Consider the following 22719-nt stretch of genomic DNA (forward strand, 5'->3'; position numbering starts at 1 on the left):
CGCATGCACATTGGAAAGCCAATGTCGCAGCCAGCTTCCCACAGTTAACATGCCACAACCGGGGGCCCGAAGACCAGTGAAGGACTGGCCTGGGTGAGGATGGTGCTGGATCCCTAGACAGGTGAAAGTCTGTCAAAAGTCAACAGCCACAGTATTTGGAAAAGAAAAGTACAAACGGGGTGAAGGACCTCTTTTAACTTGCCTTCTTGTGTCAACTTCCTGGTTCCCCTGAGGGCACTAGGGACGTCATGGTGGCATAGATGTAAATTCAGGGAGTATGAGCTGTACTGGACACCTGTGCATCCCCATGTGGGTAAACGCACCCCTCCATGGGCGTAATCTTTATTATTCCCAGTGTGAATGAGGCCTAAAAGGTACAAATAAGGACAAAAAGCAGCACGTATGTGGGTACATATACATACTTTGGGGTGAAACCCCTTTTAGCTGGGCACACGCACTCAATAAAATGGTTTTTCCTCTGAAATGCCTTTCAGCTTATTGCTTTATTAGGGAGACACTAAGCAGTGTTGGGTTATACATTAGCAGTAGAGATTGGTAAAATATCCAGTGGGGACAGTTGACTTCATAGTAATGGTGATACTGGTCCCCTGATGTGATTGTATTATGTTCTATGCAGGGAGATTATCCCACAGTATTGCTCATATAGTTTGATACTGTCTGCTTGTCTATGGCAGTTTCGGAAACGGGGACAATGACTTTATTAGCTTGAGTAGAGAGATGAGCACTGTTTGTTATAATAGCATGAGTAGCTTCTTGTGTGCAGCTACAGGCCCAGCCTTTGAAGAGAAGGATACGTTTACCTATAGGAGCATGTTGTATCCATATTTATGGTGTAACATGCTCCTATACACCACTCAGCTCCTTTCTCTGTGACAGTAGGAGGGGGATCTTCTCCCAGCACCTGCTGTTACAATTTGAAAACCGCACAGCACACACACATCCACTTCATTCAGTTTCCTTTAAGTGAATTAAGTACCTCCTTCCGCCGTGGCAGGCGGCTTGTATTTGTCAATGAATGGACTGCGAGGGCACTGGTGAGCGCTCTCATAGTCTATTAATTTTTTTTTTTTTTTTTTTTCCCCTGCAGCTTATATTGGAGGTTCGGGCAGACAGCTGACTGAGAGTCTGCAGGGTCCTGACATTAAGCCCATGATCTGCTGATCGTGGGTGCAATGCTTTACAGGCTGCTGGGTAAAAAAAAAAATGTACTTTTTTGACATGCAAAAAACGTGCATTTTTTTAAAAGGTGAACTTTTCCGTTGAAGCCAAGCAGAACTGACTAATAGGTTTCTGTGTTAGACTGACAGCACTGTGCAGTAGTTTCTGACTCGCTTGAAGTGCATGCCCTTTCCTCTCCCAATCGGAGTCTCGCAGGGCATTTCTATAGGCCAATGTAAAGACATAATCTGACAATATTTAAAAGCTAATTGAAACACTTTTTTAATAAATGCATATGTAGTTTAAATGTGGGTCTCCTATATCTGCATACAGTTTTGCTTTAGTAACGGTAACCTGTGTTGAAGCGAGCAGGTGGTTGAAGGGTTGACCTCTATTTTTGGGCTGAATCTGATTAATCTGTGCAGGCGGTGTGAGTCTGGCAGCAGGCAGTTTGCAGATTACCGGGTTCATAGCTAGGTCAAAGCAAAATCTTACTCTGCCTGAAAGGTCTATCTTGAAGGGCATGCACAGGCAGCTGAAAGTACTTTCATACTACGTATAGTATATTCTTTAGGTGGAAATGTGTACTGGATGTTATGGGTTGTGTTGCAAGATTACACTTTAAAGGGTTTGTAACCCTAAACCATTGCCTTGATGTCAGCCCTTCTCTTTTAAGCTCCCATTCTGCACTGTATAACTGTAAAACTATTCCTCTAAATACTAGGGATGCACCGAAATGAAAATTTTGGACCGAAACCGAAAATGCAGGATGCCATTGGCCGAAAACCGAAACCGAAAATGACTTTCCCCCAAAAAAAATTAAAATAGAACAGGGGCATACACCAAAAAACAGGCAGCAACGTACACCTGTCGCTGCCATCCTGTCACAGTATATGTACTGTGACGGGTTGGCAAGAGGTTAATTTAATTACCAATGGTATTTGTATTATGCAGCATGAGGGGGTTAATGTATTGCCACTGATGCATTAGTGACCGACCAGTGGCAGTTAATTAACCCTTTTGTGCTGCATTAGTGCAACCAGTATCAGTGTTAATTAACACTGGTTGCACTGATACTGGTTGCACTAATGCAGCACAAAGGGGTTAATTAACTGCCACTGGTCGGTCACTAATGCATCAGTGACAATACATTAACCCCCTCATGCTGCATAATACAAATACCAATGGTAAGCTGCCTCAGCTATCACCCCCCCTCTCCCCTCCTCTCTCAGCCTCAGCGTCCCTCTCCTACTCACTCAGCTCCTCCAGTCACTGTGTCCATTATTCAAAAGTCCTGCCTCTGGCCAGCCTCCCGGTGATGTCACTACTACTAGGATCTGTCCATGAATGAACTGACACACCGGGCGGGCGAGCGGCCTCTAATAGCTGTCACTATGAGCCGTTCACTTCTCTTCAATTCCCTGACAGTCCGGGCGGCCGCTAATACATAGTACTATGTGATCCTTCCTGTCAGCTCAGCGGGACTATGACTATGTGTGAATGAGATCTGATCTGACCTGACACCATTGGAGTGGCCGCTATTAGCTGTAACTATGCAAGCGCTTCACTTCCTTGTCAGGCATGTATCTCTGCTGACAAGGAAGTGAAAGGTTTACATAGTTACAACTAATAGCGGCCGCTCCAATGGTGTCAGCTCAGATCAGATCTCATTCACACATAGTCATAGTCCCGCTGAGCTGACAGGAAGGATCACATAGTACTATGTATTAGCGGCCGCTCGCCCCGCCCTCCTGCCTGGTATGTCCATTCACTAATGCAGAGATCATAGTAACAGGGACGTCATTGAGAGGCGGGCGGCCGGTCAGAGGCGGGACTTTTAAAACCTGCCCTGCGCTGCGCTGCGCCCTCCTCCTTCCTCACGGCGGTCATATTAATTTCGGCACCGTTAACCCATTATCGGCCGAAATGAGAGAGGCTCATTTTCGGCCGATAATTTCGGTGGCCGAAATTTCGGTGCATCCCTACTAAATACTTATTTGTGAAGTGTCTTCAGGCCGGACATTTGACTCCTGGCCGCTCTTACTATCCAGGGCTAGAGCAGGAGAACCTGAGCTCTCCCTCTGACATCAGATGGGTGTCACGTGACCACCGAGCTGGCCGCTAGGCTCCTGCTGTAGCCCTGGATAGTAATAGCAGAGTGGCCGGGAGTCACGCGACCGGCCTGAAGACACTGCACAAAAGGATATTTAGAGGCATAGTTTCTTACAAACACTTACACAGTGCAGTGTGGGAGCTTAAGAGAGACCGCTCAATTGCCCGTAGTGCCGAATCGCAAAAAATGGCCTGGTCATTAAGGGGGCAAATCCTTTCAGTCTAGAAGTGGTTAAAGGAGTTGTAAAGGCAGGTTTTTCACCCTAATGAATTCTATGCAATAAGATAAAGTCTTCTGTGTGAAACAGCCTACCCATCACCCACTAATACTTACCTAAACCCCTTCTCTGTGCAGCGATGTCCACAAGTCCCTTAGCCACCCGGGACTCTCCCTCCTGATTGGCTGAGACACAGCCACGGCGTCAATGGCTCCCGTACCTGTCAATCAATGTCAGCCAATCAGGAGGGGGGTGGGGTTGAACCACAGCTCCGTGTCTCAATGGACAGATGGAGCTGCAGCCCCCATAGCAAGCTAAGCAGGTGTGGGGGGACTTGACTAGGACTAGAAGCAGCGAAGAAGGACCCAAGAAGGAGGATCCGCGCTGCTCTGTGCAAAAGTTTAAAAAAAAAAAAAAAAAAAAAACTCACTTTAATGCAGTCTATTGGATGTGTGCCTCTTCAGGCAATTATATGCAAAATAACAGCAGGATATTAGTCTGTATAAGATGCAATGAAGTATATAGTTCATACAGAACAGTTTCCAGATTTGTTTTTGTGATACATTTTCTAATAGGTAATATTTTGTCATTTTTTTCCTTCCAGGTGTGGCTGATGGAGTGGGTGGATGGAGAGACTATGGGGTTGACCCCTCTCAATTTTCAGAGACTCTGATGCGCACATGTGAACGTTTGGTTAAGGAAGGACGGTTTGTGCCAACCAATCCTGTTGGGATTCTCACCTCCAGTTATCGTGAACTGCTTCAGAACAAAGTACCTTTATTAGGTCGGTATGGATTACAAAGCACACAAATGGTACCCTTTTCTGATCATTGTATTTCTTTATGCTAAGGTAATATTACAGGTCAGCATCCCCCAAAACGGTTTGTTTTTGGGCAGAGTTGAACATTCAGACTTTTAACGAAGAAGTTGTTGGAACAGTTGGGTTCAGTTTTTGTTCAGAGGTGGTAAAATATTGCAGGAGACTGCCTAATGCACATCTATTAACACATGAAAAAACAGGACCCTTATGCATTTAGGGTTAGTTCAAAGTTGGTGTCAGATTAATGTAAAATTCCAGGATTAACCTAGATACAGGCGGTCCCCGGTTAAGTGTTAGGAGGGAGCATTTTTAAGACTTGTTAGGTTTTTCCTAGAAGTCTACTTTAAACTGGACCTTTGGCAGATGCAAAGTCTGCCTCCCAAGTGGCTCTACCCCCTTTGGCTCTGCCTGGCCTTTTGTGTTCTGTTCCTGTTGTCACATCTGCCCATGAATAGGTGACTTACCACATATGCACAACAGGAATGTTTTCAGACTTCCTGGGTTGCAGTCTTTGCGTGTGCAGATGTCTGAAGGGGTCCCTGCATGTGTGCACATGTGCCACTGGGCTCTCTTGGTGCATGAGCTATGTGGCACCTCTGCACAGGGGATGGAGAAATTCTTGCCTTGGGAAGAATTGTGGAAGTTCTGCTTACAACACAACTTAACCACTTGCCTACAGTGCACTTTACCCCCTTCCTGCCCAGGTCAATTTTCAGCTTTCCGTGCTCTCATACTTTGAATGACAATTGCGCGGTCATGCTACACTATACTCATATGAAATTTTTATCATTTTTTTTTTCACACAAATGGAGCTTTCTTTTGGTGGTATTTTAATCACCGCTGGGTTTTTTTATTTCTTACAAAAAAAAAAGAAAAAAGACAGAATTTTGAAGAAAAAAAGTTTTTCTTTTCTGTAAGTAAATTTTGAAAATACATTTTTCTCCTTCACTGATGTGCGCTGATGAGGTGGCACTGATAGGCTACACTGATGAGGTACTAATATGCCGCACTGATAGGTGGCACTGAGGGGCGGCACTGCTGGGCACCATCAGAGCCCATAGTGCTGCCAGTCAGTGCCCAGATGAGTGGCCACTGATTGTGGGCAGTTATGGCAATTTATTTCACTCTTGTGTAATAAGGCACTGGTGATCAGTGCCCTGATTGCATTTCTTTGTCCCCTATGAGGAGAAGCCGCTGATCGGCTCTCCTCTCCTCACACACTGACAGTGTGAGCCGAGGAGAGCCGAATAACGGCACTTCCTCGTTTTACATGTGACCGGCTGTGATTGGACACAGCCGATCACATTGGTAAAGAGTCATGTCATTGACTCTTTACCGAGATCGGGATCGCGCCGTGTCCTAGCAACACGGCGTGGTCACGATCGCCGCTCCACTCGCCCCCAGGGGCGTGCAAGAGAGGCTGTTTTGGTGCGCCGTCCTATGACGGTGTCCCAGGATAATAGCTACACCGCTCCGCCGTCATTTGACGGCGGGCGGGTAGTAAGTGGTTAAGCTTTAAAAAAAGAAAAAAGAAAATATTCAATTTTTAGGAGATGTAGGGAGAGGATGAAGGACAGCACATAATGCCCTTTACGGAGAATATTTGCTTTATTTTGCAGGGTTAGATTGCATAAGAGTTGAGATGAGGATTAATTGGGTTTTGGGTTAACTGTTAAACTGTAGATAAGTTAAAGGTTTAGTTTTGGATTGAGTTGAGGGATAAGAACCCCTGTCAGTTTTTATTGCTGTCTGCCCCTGGTAGATCTAGCCTCTTCATTTGTCCTGTTTACTGTTCTCATCGAAAGTAAAATGAAATCCCAAATTGTGGGTTGTACAACTCAACAACTTTTAATCAACCTTGGCAGCAATGGTTAACTCTTTGCAAAATATGGAATCATAAACTTTGGCTGCTGTTGTACCACACTAACTGCTTGAACTATGTCTGGTGTGCATGTAGGACCCAAGCTCTGGATATTATCATGTTGTGATTGTTGTTTGTATTGTTTACTCCTCGTGTACTGTCATGTCGTCAGATGGTCCTTTCAACCTGTATGGCCGTCTGAACTTCATTTTGGATATGATTATGGTTTAGCGTCATGGTGCATGTCTCTTCTGTTACGTACAAAACGAATAAAGAAATATTGATATAAAAGAACAGTAAGGCCTGGTTCACACTACTTCGACTTCAGATGTGACTTGAGTGGCACAGAATTGCATGGCAATGGAAATCTCATTGCTTTCAATGGTGCCTGTTGACATCAATGCAGCACAGCACAATTTTGGAAAATGTTCCTAGGCTACTTTGGTGCGATTCCAGCACCATTCTGACCTCATTAAATATGCAAAAGTTGCATCACATAATCGCACCGAAAGTCGGATCAAAATCTGACTGTAGCAGTGTGAACCTAACCTGATGGTGGGTAAATCTTCCAATGGGGACACTAGTTCTGGTGATACCCTGGGAATCCCTCACTTTGGTGGGATAACCTTTAGTTACACTTCAAGTTAATATGGACCCAAGTTCTGAACGTTCTCTTGATTTCTGTCCTTTAACCTTCCTCTTTCGCAGTTAAAAATGTCTAATTCATAACTAACTTTTGATTTGGTCTCCATTTAGCCAGCTGTATCCACAGCTGGAGGGTTTTTAATGTTGGGTCCACTCTAGGGTTGCAGTCTAGGTATTTGGGGACTATTCAGGCAGAATACTACCTTCACTGGGTTCTTGTCGCCAAATTACCATGAAAAGTACATGTACATGCTTATGCAGAGGAATATGATGCAGAATAGAGTAGGGTTTTGTTCTATGCTTTGCATTTTTGATCAGCCAGGATAAAAATTCCTTTGCATTTGTTCCCCTAATACTCAGAATCCTTAAATAAAATCCTACTTTATTTTTAAACATTGCTAGACTTACTGCTTTAAATGAGCTGGGTAATGACCAGCCTTTTTAAACGGTGCATACTGAAATGTATCTGCTGGACACTTGCAGGTCTTGTGATAGAGTGTATAATGTTCTCTATCTAAATGTAAATGTCAGACAGGAGCAGCATGTTCTTCTGGAAGCCATTTTACTGCTTTCTAAGTATAGGTCTTTTATATTAATAACTTGGAACACCGGATGGGAATAGGTTCAGAAAGAGCCCACTGAAACTGGTCCAAGTGCTAACATCTAGCAGAGAACAGCACCTTGCATCATTAGAAGTCCTTAACATAATGTAGAGAGAAAAATAAAACCTTTCAATTGAAGTGGTGATGTCAGGTTATTTTGGTTATACATTACATTGCAATATATAAAGACATTAAGTCCCGGTTCACACCGGGGCAACTTGTCAGGAGAAGTAGCCGTCTGCCAAGTCGTGCTCTACTCAGTGCAATGGAACCATTCTAATCAGAGCAACTTAAGTCGCTCCGATTCAGAAAGGTTCCTGCACTACTTTGGGGGCGACTTGCATTGACTTCTATTAGTTAGAGTAAAAATTTAAAAACTAAAATAATGTGGTTGCATAAGTGTGCACACCCTCTTATAGCTGGTGTTGTAGCTGTGTTCAGAATTAAGCAATCATGTTAAGTAGGAGTCAGTATACCTGCCATAATTTAAAGTGCCTCTGAGTAACCCCAAATGAAGGTCAGCTGTTCCAGTAGGTCTTTCCTGACATTTTCATAGTCTCATCCTACAGCAAAAGCAATGGCCCACATAGAGCTTCTAAAGGATAAGAGGGCTCTCATTGTTAAAGGTATCAGTAATGAGAAGGGTACAAAAGAATTTCCAAGGCATGAGATATGCCATGGAACACAGTGAAGACAGTCATCAAGTGGAGATCCAAAAGTTCCAGCGCTGACACTGCAGCACCTGTATTGTATGAAATCCCAAACAAAAGCGGTGCAGCTGTCAAGATAAGTACTGATAAGTACTAATAAGCAACCAAGAGGAGAGAACAGCGCTGTCCAGATGTTGGTATTATCAGGATGCTGATAAATAAGTCGATGGATGTAAGACCATTTTATTTGAAGAATGTCAAAGTTAAAATACAGTTTAAGACAATAAAGCCAATAAAACTGTTGCTGTACCAGACCGATGTATTCAGATGATGATCAGTAATGACTGCTGGGTCCACTGGGTGAACTGTAGCCAGACCCCTGTAGATGGGAGTACAGGTCGGAGGAGCCATATGCAAGCGGGAGCCAAGCTTGGCCCGCTGGCGCTCACCACATGCCGTCACTGTGACTCGGAGGAACAAGGTGGAAGTCTCAAACCCGGAACCATGAACCAGCCTGGAATGCATGAAGGAGACGTTGCCATGACGACGTGTTGTGCGTGCATGCACTTTGTCAAGCCCTAGTGGGTCATCAAGTGGAGAAAATATGGCACAACAGTGACATTACTAGGAACTGGACGTCCCTCCAAAATTGATGAACAGACTAGAAGAAAACTGGACAGGGAGGCTTCCAAGAGGCCTACAGCAACATAAAAGAGCTGCAGGAATATCTGGCAAGTACTGGCTGTGTGGTACATGTGACAACAATCTCCCGTATTCTTCATATGTTTGGACTATGTGATAAACTGGCAAGATGGAAGCCTTTTTCTAAGGAAGAAAATAATCCAAGCCCAGCTAAACTTTGCAAAAACACGTCTGAAGCCTCCCATAAGCATGTTGGAAAATGTGTTCTGGTCTGATGAAACCAAGGTTGAACTTTTTGGCCATAATTCCAAAAGATATGTTTAGCGCAAAAACAACTGCACATCCCCCAAAAGAATACCATACCCACAGTGAAGCATGGTGGTGGCAGCATAATGCTTTGGGCTGCTTTTCTTCAGCTGGAACAGGGGCCTTAGTCAAGGTAGAGGGAATTATGAACGGTTCCGAATACCAGTCCATACTGGCACAAAACCTTCAGGCTTCTGCTGGAAAGCTGAACATGAAGAAGAACTTTAGGTTTCAGCATAACGACCCAAAGCATACATCCCAAAACAAAAAGGAATGGCTTCACCAGAAGAAGATTTAAGTTTTTTTGTAGAGGCCCAGACCTGACTCCGATTCAAGATCTGTGGGGTGATCTAAAGAAGGCTGTGCACAGGAGATGCCCTTGGAATCTCACAGATTTGTAGTGTTTTTTTGCAGAGTAGGCAAATATTGTCAAGTCAAGATGTGCCATGCTGAGACTCATACCTAAAGACTGAGTGCTGTAATGAAACCAAAAGGTGCTTCAACAAAGTATTTTTAAGGGTGTGCACACTTATGCAACCATATTATTTAGTGTTTTTATTTTTACCCTCCACCTAAAAAGATTTGTTTGTTCAACTAAGTTGTACAGTTTATAGGTCGCATTAAAGTTGGAAAACGTTCTGAAATTATTTATCTTTGTCTTATATTTTTTACTGTCTTATATTTTTTACATCACAGAAACCTGACTTTACATCCACTGTATGATGAGTTATAACAAAAAACAAGCCCAGTCTGAAAGAAAAACATTTATTTAGCCTGTCCTGTCAGGCTTAAAGAAGTATTAAACCCAAAAGCAAACACTTATTATATTGCAGCTTACCAATTCTTAGATGTGTTGGCTGCAGTAGGTTTCTTTTTTAGGGTTGCTTCTATTTTTCATCTGGTCATCCAGCCAGTAAGTCGGTTATTCACAAGCTCAAGGTCTCCAGCAGAATGTATCCGTTTTCATGGACGAGGCAAGCCACTTAACACTGGGAGGGGTAATTAAAAAAAATTGGCTTTTATTTATTCATGCAAAACCTTTATCCCAAAGGTAAAAAGTTTGCTGTAACTGATTATAAAGTGTGAGCTGGAGTTTGGCTTAAGTTTTAGTGTATACCTAAAGCTGCTGATGCATTTAACACTTCCTCCCCCCAGACAATGCAGCTGTCCACTGTACCCCCTGTGCTCATACCTCCAGAATTCTCTCACTAATACTGGGGTTGTGTTACTGGCCAGATCACCAGGTGAAAACACAAGGAAAAAAAGCCAAAAAAAAAGAAATGCAGCCACCACATCAAATACATGGTAAGCTGCAATATAATACATTTCTTTCATTCGACGGACACAGTGCTCCATAAATCATAACTACTGGGTTTTATTGCCGCCTCCAGAAGTAGGACTAGGCAAAGCAAAAAACAAAACCTGGCCTAGCCCATGGGCCACCCTTAGCTTGGTATATAACCCCCCTCTCTGCTCTAGGTAATCTGTTTTATTAATCTAATCAGGAGTAGTAGGGTCCTAGGCTCCCGGCTGGAAACTCTGGCCCTAGCAATTTTTTTTCTCCCTCCTTTGTTTTTCTCTTGGAAGATCTACAATCAACTTGCGGGCTGGGCAAGCAGCTGGCTAATATAGATCAGTGGTGTGTGTCCCCATTCCCCCCCCCCCCAGTCCAGCCAGCGAGCGCGTGCAGACGCTACGCTCTAGGTCATTAAACTTTAAGGGTTCTTCTGTTAAGCCTTGGGTTATTTTCCCCACCCATCATTTTCCTTTTGGCACTGCTTTTGGATGTCCCACTAGTTATGATTTTATGGAGTGCTGTGTCCGTTGAAAGAGAATGCGGATTTGGTACTTACCGTAATTTTCATTTCTCGGAGTTTGACGGACACAACATCCACCCCTCTATGAAGTTCTGATACTTCTAATACTGTTTGCTACTAAACTGATTACCTAGAGCAAAGAGGGGGGTTATATACAGCGCTGAGGCCGGCCCATGGGCGTAGCCAGGTGTTTTGTTTTCCCTAGTCCTACTCTTGGAGGAGGCAATATAACCCAGTAGTTATGATTTATGGAGCGCTGTGTCCGTCGACGAAAGAGAAATGGATTTTATGGTAAATACAAAAATCCAATTTTTTTATTTTTATTTTCAGTTTAGTACCGATTTTTAATCTGAGTTTTTAACTAGAAACCTGGAACTGAGCATCTGAATTTGTAAATTTTTTTTTGAGGATTTTTTTTTTTTCTTTTTTTTTTGGGGAAACAAAACTGCCAAAAAACCCAAGCCCTAAAGCATATTTTGTTTGAGACCTGCTAACCACGGAGTATGCTAACTTCCACAAAAGAAGTTTGTTTTGGACCAGAGTAGTGCTACACAGCATGCTAGCTCTGCTGTTGCACAAAACCTTTTTGTGATTACATTTTCACAGCATGGTGCTAGCGAGCACAATTCAGCTTGACCTTGTTCTTAGCTCACACTTAGCACGATGTGAGGGAAATAAAAATACATAGCTTGCATTGCAAGAATGTTATCCCCCATTCACACTTTTTAGCGTGTCAGGTGTTATGCATGTTTTCATGCTTTGTGCATAGGGAAGCCCATTTTTTATTACTGGGCTGTCCTACGTGCGCAAAATGCGGCAAATGAGCGCAGATCTAATTTTTAGGCTTTGGGCCCTGTAATTTTTACACATGCATTTTGAGGCATTTGACACACCTTTTTTGTTTTTCGCATGCTGAACTCTGCAGCTTGTGTGCCACGTTTTGGTGTGCCATTAACAATGAATGCCACAAGTGTGACTTTTTAGTGCAGTTTGTGAGTGCGCTATTTTGTTCTACTGTAGCATGAATGTAGTCTGAATAATTCAGTAGGTAGGTTTTCTAGGGTACCCTTGGGGGGGGGGGGAAATGGTTGACTTTTTTCGAATCAGCATTTTCATGATTGACAAAATTGGTCAACATTTTTGTTTTAAAACCGTGTGTTGAACAAAAACAGACTAATGTGGATCCATTCCTATCCGTCCTTCGGATTGGATGACAGTTGGATGTAAACGGACAGACGGTCCGTTTACATTCAACTGCTCATGGAGGAAAATGGGCTGTGTTCGTGTCAACTCTTCACTGACTGACCTGTCATCCACCTGCTTAGCGGGGATCAGCGGAGTGTTATACCGCTTAGCAGAGGGATCTGCTAGTGGAGTCCACCAGTGTGAAAGAGCCCTAGTGTTGCTGCACTTTACACTACACTAGCAAAATAAAGTAGTCTGATTCCTTGCAGATTATATGTTTGCCCAGAAATGAGGGGTATATAATTGTTTTTATAGGTGTATTTTAAATAATAAAGAGAATATCGTCCAAAATCAAGAAAAAAAAAACACTATACAAGTGTTATACATTGAGTTGCATGTCAGTGAGTAAAATAAGTATTTGATCCCCTACCAACCAACAATAATTCTGGCTCCCACTCACTGGCTACAGTATGTGCTCATGTGGTACACTTATTAGTCTCTGTTTAAGGTGCTCCTAGTGACAACTTGTGTATAAAAGGCACCTGTTCAAAGAATCTTCATTCAAACGTTACCATCATAGGCAAGACCAAAGAGCTGTCAAAGGATGTCAGGGACAAGATTTTAGACCTGCAAAAGGCTGGAATGGGCTACAAGGCCATCAGTAAGAAGCTTGGTGAGAAGGAGACAAATGTTAGAGTGTTTTTTTTTTTTTTTTGCTAATGAAAGAAATACAAAATAACCATCAATCGACCTCGGTCTGGAGTTCTATGGAAGATTCCGCCTCATGGGGTAAAGATAATCATGATAAAAGTGAAGGGATGAGCTCAGAACTACACTGGAGGAGCTTGTGAATGATCTTAAGGCAGAGTTGGGACCACAGTCACCAAACCAACCGTTGGTAACACAATATACCGTCATGGATTGAAATCCTGTAACGCCTGCAAGGTCCCCCTCCTCAAGAAGGCACATGTACAGGCCATTTGAAGTTTGCCAATGAACATCTAAATGATTCAGAGAAGGATTGGGAGAAAGTGCTGTGGTCTGATGAGACCAAAATTGAGCTCTTTGGCATTAACACGCCTCCCCGTGTTTGGAAGAGAAGAAATGCTGACTATGACCCCTAACACAATCCCTACAGTCAAGCTGGGAGGTGGAAACATTATGCTTTGGGGCTGTTTCTCTGCTAAAGGTACAGGCCAACTTTGCCGCATTGAGGGGTTAATGGACAGGGCCATGTATTGTAAAATCTTGGATGAGAACTTTCTTCCCTCAGCCAGAACTGAAGATGGGTCTTCAGCATAAGGACCCAAAACATACCGCCAAGGCAACAAAGGAGTGGTTCAAGAAGAAGCACATTAAAGCGGAGTTCCAGCCTCACACACCTGTCCAACGGTCCAGCGATGTGGCCGCCCCGAAGCCTCGCTCTTCTCCCTCTCTGCTCTGCGGCCGGGTACGCACTGCGCATGCGCGTCTTGATTGGCCCCCCCAAAAAATGACATGCCAAATGTGGCATGTCAGGGGGTTATTCCTACCTAAAACGGAAGTTCCACTTTTGGGTGAAACTCCGCTTTAAGGTCATGGAGTGGCCTAGCTAGTCTTCAGACCTTAATCCTATAGAAAGTTAATGTAGCGAGCGGAATCTTCGAGTTGCCAAGTGACAGCTAAAAAACTTTAAAGATTTAGAGAAGATTTGTAGAGTGGACCAAAATCCCTCCAGAGATGTGACAACCTGGTAACGGGAGTGTAAGTAACGTCTTACCCATGTGCTTGCCAACAAGTTTCTCAACCAAGTACTAAGTTATGTTTTGCTTGGGTATCAAATACTTATTACTCACTGTACTGCAAATTTTTTATAACATTTGTATTTTATTTTTTTTTCTGCATTTTTGGTTAATATTCTGTCTCTATCATTTAAAATACACCTATGATAAAAATTATAGACCCTTAATTTCTTAAGTGGGCAATCTTACAAAATCTGCAGGGGATCAAATTTTCCCAATGTATTTCTCCTTGTACTGTATTTTACATTAGAAATGAGTACAAGTCTAATACGACTCCTTTCTGCCTCTACATTTAAGGAAGCAGCACTGCTTGTCTAGTGATTCTCGATAGAACAAGTCATCGATTACACACAGCAAACTTGGGTGATTCTGGGTTTCTAGTGGTGCGAGCAGGAGAAGTTGTACATCGGTCAGATGAACAGCAACATTACTTCAACACTCCATTCCAGTTGTCAATAGCACCGCCTGAAGCTGAGGGAGTAGTTCTTAGTGACAGGTATGTATCCTGTATGTGCTATAGTTTCTCTAAATGTTTTACATTTTATTTTTTCCTGCACTTAGAACATGTTATTACAATTGGATGCATGTTACAAAGATAATGAACAGATCATAGTTACTAGTTTGAAAAACTGGGAGTACAGTTCACACCCCCCCCCCCCCCAAGCAGCACCTTTTTTTTTTCCTCCTTTTGTTTTGGATGGGGTGCGAGATAAACATATTTTTGTAGCTTTGCCTTGATAGTGGCAGCAGACTGCCTGAGGTTTACCAATTGTTTTGTATCTATATAAACCCTGAATACAGTCAGTGTGATCACAGACTTGTAGATAAATTTACAGGGTGTGCATTTTCTGCATAAAAATCAAAGTAAATTATGTGATATATAATTATGCATTTTAATTCCGACAAACGAGCAAGGCTTGTATCTGAACTCTTTTTTCCTTAGCACAGAACACTGGGCATGTGATCAAAGTGGTCTCATGTTGCTTTCACATCAGTGTAAAAAGAAATTCCAGCAGCACATAGTGTCCTTGCAAAGGGAAAGCAGCTCCACACTTGGCAGCAAGCTCTCTTTTTTTAATGGGAGTGTACAGAAACCAGGCTGCTCATAGGATGTGTGGGAGAGCTCCTTTTAAATCACATGAGCAGACAGCATTGGCACGCAGTGCACATTCAGCAGGAGCTTGACCATTGAACTGAACCTTGATATGTAAGTGACAATGTTTTAATAAACACAAATGTGCAATCTAGCGAATCCCAGTGTCCCCCCCCCCCCCCCCCTATAGAACTATAAATGCACAAAACTAATAGTAATGGGAGTTAAACACTGTATTCTTTGGATAGAATTACATGAGCTATAGAGGTGCTGGCACAAATTATGATTTACTTCAGTGTCCTTTTTATTATTTTTGATTCTCTCAATAGCCCTGATGCTGCAGACAGTAGTTCATTTGATGTCCAGCTTGGTGACATCATTCTTACAGCCACTGATGGACTTTTTGATAACATGCCTGACTACATGATTCTTCAGGAGTTAAAAAAGTTAAAGGTATGCCAAACCAATAAAATGTAATCCTATCTACTTGTATGTACCTTTTTAGGCGTTATAGACATGACATTTTACTTCCACTGCAATTTGTATTATGCTTTTTTTTTTTTTTGCAAAGGAAAACAGATGGAAACGGGCTGCCTTTCTCCTGCCATCTAATCCGCCAGACGGATGGGGGAATGAGCCCCCTTTGTTTTTGGTGGATCGTATTGGGTGATGGGTGTCATACGTGTCTGCTGACCTACGTCGCTCCATAGAGACCGGGGGGTCTGATCAGGTTCGCCTGAAAAACTGACAGGCAGACCTAATCTGTTTGCCCATGTAAAATGTCTTCACACAGGCCCTTAATGTGCATTACCATGACTTACCTGGCTATTTTCAAAGCCTGTGTGAATGTGGCCTAAATTGGCATGCTGCTTGTGATTCAAACATTGGCACCCTCAATCAGAAAAACCTGTGATGGGCCTTCTTGAGCAAAATAAGTATTGAGAGGTATGAGGGGGCAGGGTAAAGCTTGGTTTGTGTTTTTTTTTTTTTTTTTTCCATAACCCTGAGAGCCGGTTCACACTGGGGCGACTTGTCAGGCGACCTGGTTCGGAGAGGTAATTATGTTTGAGTAGGTGGCATTTTTTAGGTTAAAAATCCTATCCCAGAAGAAATTAATGCATTGACATTCTCATGTGATTTTTATAGGTAGGATCCTGTAGATGGCAATGGCAGAACAGCAAATAGTGGTATGTGGGGTAAATGGAGGCTCAAAACAATATATTATATATTATCTCCCATCACCTCAACCACCAGACTCCTCAAATATTGAATTCAAATAAACAGTGTAGAATAAGTTGCCAGCTGAAGATGCTCTAGTGATCATTTTCACAACACACTATAATAAAAAATACTAAATAAAATGGTGCACCCTTTTATTTTGTATAAAAGGGAGGGAGTCAGGTACCATCTGGTGAGTATTTTGAAAATGCGCGCTCTAATTTTGCATTTGTTTGTGTCAAATATTGCTTTTTTTCCTTTTTTTTTTTTTTTTTTTTTTTTTTATGGTGAACAGTTGTGGATACCAGTTTCCCATCTGTTTGTATATCCTGGTATTTGGACTGCATATTAATAGACAATAGTGAATACATCAGGGCGATGTGTTGAATCAACCTGCGTGTGTGTGTAGTGCGTTTGAAACCACACATAGACCTTCAAGGGGCTATGAATGTCAGATCTGGGTTGTGCGACCTTGTAGAGACTTTTAAGTTGTCCATAGACAAGCCATAAGCGTTTGACAGGTGTGTATATTCTGAAAAGGAGACTAAAAAGAGGATTAAGGCTTGTTTTACACTGCCGCACAGGAAACCCACATCCAAGACGCACTAGTGTAAACCCAGCCTTAAAGATGACCTGTAATAAAAAAGCCCATTTGCCAGCCTAAGATAGCTGGCGCATGGGGATCTATCAAGAATATATCAAATTCACTTTGTACTTATTATTTGCTGGGTTTTAGTATTGGAACCAATCTACAAAGATAGTGGCTTCATTGGAAGTCTCAAAGTCCAGTAAACCCACTCTATTTTCTTTTAAGCAGAGTTTTAGAATTCATTCTGAGTCTGGAGGAGAAAACTAGATATGATCTAAGTCGGTGGAAAAAGGAGCATAAAAGGGTAATAAGGACTATCTGGAACAATTATAGAAACTTTTTAGTAGGATTTCCATTGTTGCATCTATTGACCAAGACAGTGGAAGGAATGCTCAGTTGAGATCTGTTTTGGTCATATGTGTTGTCAGGTCTGCTGGAACTTCTCCTAGAGACTTTATCTAAGAAGGTTGCTAGTTGAATGGAAAGTAAAACTTATTGTTAATTTTCTACATTGAAGAGGGAAATGTTCAACATGTCGGATTTAGTGAGGGAGATGCCCTTCATAAGTGGGTTATTCGCAGGACCACTGCAAGATACTTCATCGTGCAACCCTGCTGGAGTCTTTGAAAATGTAGAAGGGATTCGGAGAACTGACATTGGTGTTAATCCTAGCCGATAGTGTGAAGTATTAGGCTATAATTTTGGCAATATCTCCTAGATTCAGCTGAGTGAAAGCATTTAAGGAATTGCCTGCTAACCCTGTTAAATGCCTTTAGGACAGGACAAATTGCAGTTTGTGGCTTATCCGGTGCTGACAAACCTTCCTGACCTGTGTGGCTGACAGGAAAAATAGACTTGTCATTTTAGTGAAAAGCTTGGTATCCTCATAAGGGTACTTGCACACAGTACTGATGTTTGAACATTAATATTCCAGGCCAAAATTTTGTATTTATTTTGCAAGTATTTGCCCATACACAAGTAAAATCAATTCTAGCTCTCAGAATTGAATTTTCACCTCTTCAAACTAACATTTTACATGTGTATTTGTGCGTATTTGCACACGTACGCATGTAAAATACTGACTAGCAACTTGGTTGTTTTTTTGTAGCTATACACAACACAGGTTTACATTTACACGCCTTTGTGTACAGACACATTGAAAACAATGGGCTGCGTTTTAGATAGGTGAGTGTTTAGGCAGCAGTATACAAGAGGCCTTGAGACTAGAAATATGTCTATAGCTGTCAACATAAGTGTGGTCTTTTCCTGGTTACAATATTACAGAAATGTGGGCAGCCAAGGTCTGTGGTGAAAAGGAGCAAGTGTCTGAGATCACATTGTACATGTTTAGTAGGATAGGGATGAATCCTTAGATTCTACAAATTATTTGCCTATTTGAAAACCCATCTGACCCTGGGGCCTTAATGTTAAAGATTGTAAATGATTTCATATTTGAAGAAATGGTGGGCAAGGCAGTATGCTTAATATATGTAGAGATTTTATTGTATGCCTCTAGTGTTAGGGAAGACTGAGCCGTCTTGGAGGTTGTATATAATGTAATCTTGAAAGGTTACAAAGATTTCAGAATTTGTGTGTACTAACCCTTTCTTGGGAGAGTTAGGAAATCTAATGGTAGGAAGATCATGTAATGGTACAGAGGAAAGGAGCTAACTTTGAAAAAGTACAAACCGCTTGTTGGTATTTCCAGGAGGGGGACCAGAATCTCCTAAAGAATGTGGGTGCGTTACACCCATGTACCATGTAAGAAATGTAGACCACACCTTTAAAAATATCCAAAATGCAAAGGATGACTGCTCTGCTGGATATCGATTTATGGAACTATAGCCAATGGAAAAAATAGAAAGGTCATGTATTGTCTTGACCGTAGTGGGGCAGCAGCAGGGGTCCAGTGGGCTGCATTGCCACAGACAACAATCCCTTCTCAACAATCCCTTCTCTTTAGTATTATAAAGAGGAGAGCATCTGTTTGACAGAAGTCCAAAGCTGAATAACCAACTGCAAAATGGAGAGTCATACACTTGCATAGAACGATTATCCACGGATGCAGATCTCCTCAAATATATTAATCTAGTAGTAATGAAGCAGTCATTGAGAGCATTTATATGGACTAATGTAATGGGTCAGTCGCCTATCTTTGTATACAGTGGCATCAAAAGTATGTGAACCCCTTGGAATTAACATGTTCTGCAGTACTTTTGCCTTTAAAATGTGATCTGATTCTCATCCAAGTTACAAGAATAGACCGACACAATGTGCTTAGGCTGAAAACATACAATTCTAGTTACTCGTGTCTTTAATAAACACATCCATTAAACATTCCAGCACAACAATGCTGGAGGAAAAAGTAACTGAACCCTTGGAGCTGGTCGACCCTCTTTTGGCAGCAGTGACTTTAAGCAAGTGCTCTCGATCAGACCTGTAAAACGTTCAGGAGGTATTTTTGGCCACTTCCTCTTTACAAAACTGCTTTAGTGCAGACACATTTTTTGGATGTCTAGTGTGAATGGCTCTTAAGGTAATTCCACAGCATCTCTTTGTATTTAAGATCTGGCCTTGGACTGAGCCACTCCTCCAAAAAGGGGCTTTTGCTTTTTCTGCAGCCAGTCTGTGGTGGATTTACTTTAATGCTTAGGTTCATTGTCCTGCTGCATTACCCAACGTTTCTGCTAAGCTTCAGCTGGTGGACAGCCACCCTTACATCATGTAGGATATTTTGGTAAACTTGGGAATTAGTTTTCCTTTCTGATGGCAAGTGGTCCAGGCTCTGAGGCAGCGAAACAAGCCTAAAATATGATGTTCCTGCCACTGTTTCACCGTTTGGTTATGATGTGATGTTTGTAAGATGTGCCATACATAGTGCTGAGTATTCTTCGCAAAGAATTCAAATTTTGTTAAATCGGTCCACAAAACCTTTTTGAGAAAACCTTGCAACTGCGCTTAAAGTAAAAACCTAACACGAATATAGCAGCAAGCCTACCAACAGATATAAATTGGTCACAACAACCAATATACAAAAATGCTGTACAATATAGTGCAAATTATGAATAACAAAAGTTGGTGAATTCAATTATCAATAATGTCCAGTGAAAGTGGCCATATGTGTTTGTGAACTATATATTCATACACCAAACCCTAAATTTCTCCAGTTTACCTGAACGCTTTGACTTCCGTATATGGCCAGGGTTCCACTACAGAGCCTCCCACAATATCCACTTCAGGTCAGGACTCATGGATTACCCTTTGTTTCAACAATGTATCATAATTTAAAAGAGAAACCAAGGGAACCGCATAGTCTAAAATTGATGGGTCCAGAGACTGTCCCAGAAGATGCTATTTGTAGTGAAATGCGTAGGGGTGCATTTAGGTTTGTTGACGTCATCCAGCTCTTTGAACCTGGAATCAGCCGCCCCTCTATTGGTGCTGTGTTTTCTGTTTTTTTTTTTTTCCCAACAGTATGTTACTTGGTTTAAATAAATGAGAAGCACTTTTTATCAGTTTTACACTCCTGAATCGTGCCAGTTCCCCAGTGATGTCTTCAAGCCTTTAGCTGTTACTTGTGGGTTCTTCTTAACTTCATTGGGGATTCTGCATTGTGCCTAGAGAGTCATCTTGGCTGGGCGCCAGTACTAAACTGTTTACATTTAATAGACAATTTATTTAACCATCAACTGATGGATATGGGCTTTATTCTTTCTGTGTTAGAGGTTGTAAACCCTCTTGTATAACTTCTACCTATAGGTAAGCCTATATTAAGGCTTACCTATAGGTGCTATAAATATCTCCCAAACTTTCACCGTTTAGGAGATATTTACAGCGCAAACTGCCGATGACGTCATCGACGCAGGCGCTCTGAGGGAACGGCCACCCGTGCCGTTCCTTCAGAGCTCAGTGCCGTGAACGGCGCGCGGGAGTGATGTAATCGCACCTCCGGCCAATCAGATGGCCGGAGGACGCAAACCCGGAAGCGGGACGGCAGGACATGTCGCCGTCCTGTCGCTGAGGTGGCGGCACAGCGGGGGCTTCGTTTTAAGGTAAGTACTACATAATGAGCACTAGTATGCGATGCATACTAGCTCATTATGCCTCTCTCTTTACAGGGCTTTTTTTTCTGTTGTTTTTTTTTTGACTTCCTCTTTAAGAGCTTAAGCACATTGTTGTGACTTAGTTGAGAATCAGATCACGTTTTATGGCAAATATTTGCAGAACACAAGTAAGCTCCAAGGGGTTTGAATGCTTTCTTGCTGCTGTATAATAAAGCAGATATTTTTATTTTTATACAGGAATTCTAAAATGAAGACCATACAGTTGGAGAAAAAAAATGTAAGGCCAGCGGTATTTGGGGAAAGGTGAGGGTGCTGCTTGTGAAAGTTTAACAATCTAAAGAAGGGAAAGTAATACAAATGGTAGTAACTATGTGGGGGATGAGTGGTTGAGAGAGAAATTCAGTTGCTAGCTATAGGCTGGGTAGGCTTGCCTAAAAAGATTTGTTTTAACTTTTAACAGATTGCCTAACGACAGAGTAGGAGCTGTAGGTTGGGCTAGGGAGTTCCAGAGGATGAAGGGTTCTGGTGAAGTCCTGGACATGGGCAGGTGGCAAAGGAGCCAGAGCAGGAGGTCCTGGGATGTGACGTGAAAGGCTTGGTTGATATTTTGAGATGAGGTTGTTGATGATGTAGCTGGGGGCAGAATTTTTGATGACCTTATGGCCCTGTTCACACCTGAGCATTTTTCAACTCGTGAAGCGTTCATCTCTGAAGTCTCAAAACGCCCAACAAGCCAAATCTCATTCATTTCAATGGTCCCTGTTCACATATGAGCATTTTGTCGCCTGAAGCTCACAAAAGTACATGAGCTGCTTTTTTTGGCAGATTACAAGCGGTTTTGTTAGATGTCAGTGCCTTCCTCCAAACACCTGCAAAAAACCGCCCCAAAAAACGCCATAAAACAATACACTCGTGTGAATGGAGCCTAAATGTTAAAAATGTGATATTTGTTTGCCAGTCTCTACACTGGTTTTCAATTGACCGAGAGATGTGGAAGACACTGAGCATTTGGTAAGTTGAATGAGACTGGCAGCAGCATTTGACAGACTGAAAATAAAAGCCTATGTAGGGTCCTGGAGTTGCAGTAGTCTGGGTGAATGGGAGCAAGAGTGAATTAGTCATTGGTTAAGAGGTATATTTTGGAAATGTTGACTTGGGTGTGGGGCTGAAAGAGGCCGGAGTTCAGGGCTACACCTCACACACAAGTATGAGTAGGGAAGGAAAGTTTTTCTCTTTTGTGGAACTTCAACAAAACACTAAATCTACTGGCAAGCCACCTTCTAAGACTTATCTAGCACATACCTTTTCAACTGACCAAGGGAAGTGGTATAGATAATAGAAGGCATCCTAGGAAAGAGCATTGGGGTCCCCTACAGAAGGAGGTGGAGCAGCTAGAGTTGTAGGTGATGCTGTTGGAGCTCTTGAATAGGTAGGAGGAGAACCAGGAAAGAGAAAAATCTTGGAAGCCAAGGGAATTTAGTTTGTTTTTGAGGAGGTTCAGGTGATTGCTGTGTCAAAGGCAGCAGAAAGGTCTATTAGGAATACTAAGCAGTGGCCATTGGTTTAAGCACTATGTTGTAAGAGGATTTTCTGTGGCGTGTTATGGACAAACGCCAGACTGTAAAGGTTAAAGGTGGTTAATTGTGAGGTAGCAGCTCAGATGGGTGTAGTTTGGAGGTGTTTAGACTAGTGGGTTCCATGAGGGCTTTTTATGTGTAACTGTGACCAGTGTATACGTTTTTAAAAGTAAGGGGAAGTAACGGGAAGATCAAAGTACTTGTGGGGGGGGATGAGTTCCAGAGGGGCAGGTGTTGAGGTGGGCGTCAAAGAAAAGCTTAGCAAACTTCTCTACACTGACAGCGCCCTATCTACTTTTTTTATTTTGTATGATGTGTGTGTGTGTGTGTGTGTGTGTGTGTGTGTGTGTGTGTGTGTGT

The 22719-nt window shown here is 42.4% G+C and overlaps 1 protein-coding gene across 1 annotated transcript in view; it reads left to right on the forward strand.

The window, feature by feature from the left end:
* The window catches only part of PPTC7 (protein phosphatase targeting COQ7), a 56760-nt gene that overhangs the window by 26936 nt on the left and 7105 nt on the right, over window positions 1–22719 (forward strand). Inside the window, exons 2-4 of the mRNA XM_082269681.1 lie at window positions 4114–4293; window positions 14116–14314; window positions 15241–15364. Of these exons, the coding sequence (XP_082125807.1) occupies window positions 4114–4293; window positions 14116–14314; window positions 15241–15364 (503 nt within the window). The remainder of the gene's footprint in view (window positions 1–4113; window positions 4294–14115; window positions 14315–15240; window positions 15365–22719) is intronic.

This window comes from Pelophylax lessonae (genome assembly GCF_965119305.1).
Source record: "Pelophylax lessonae genome assembly, chromosome: 1".
Lineage (NCBI taxonomy): Eukaryota > Metazoa > Chordata > Amphibia > Anura > Ranidae > Pelophylax > Pelophylax lessonae.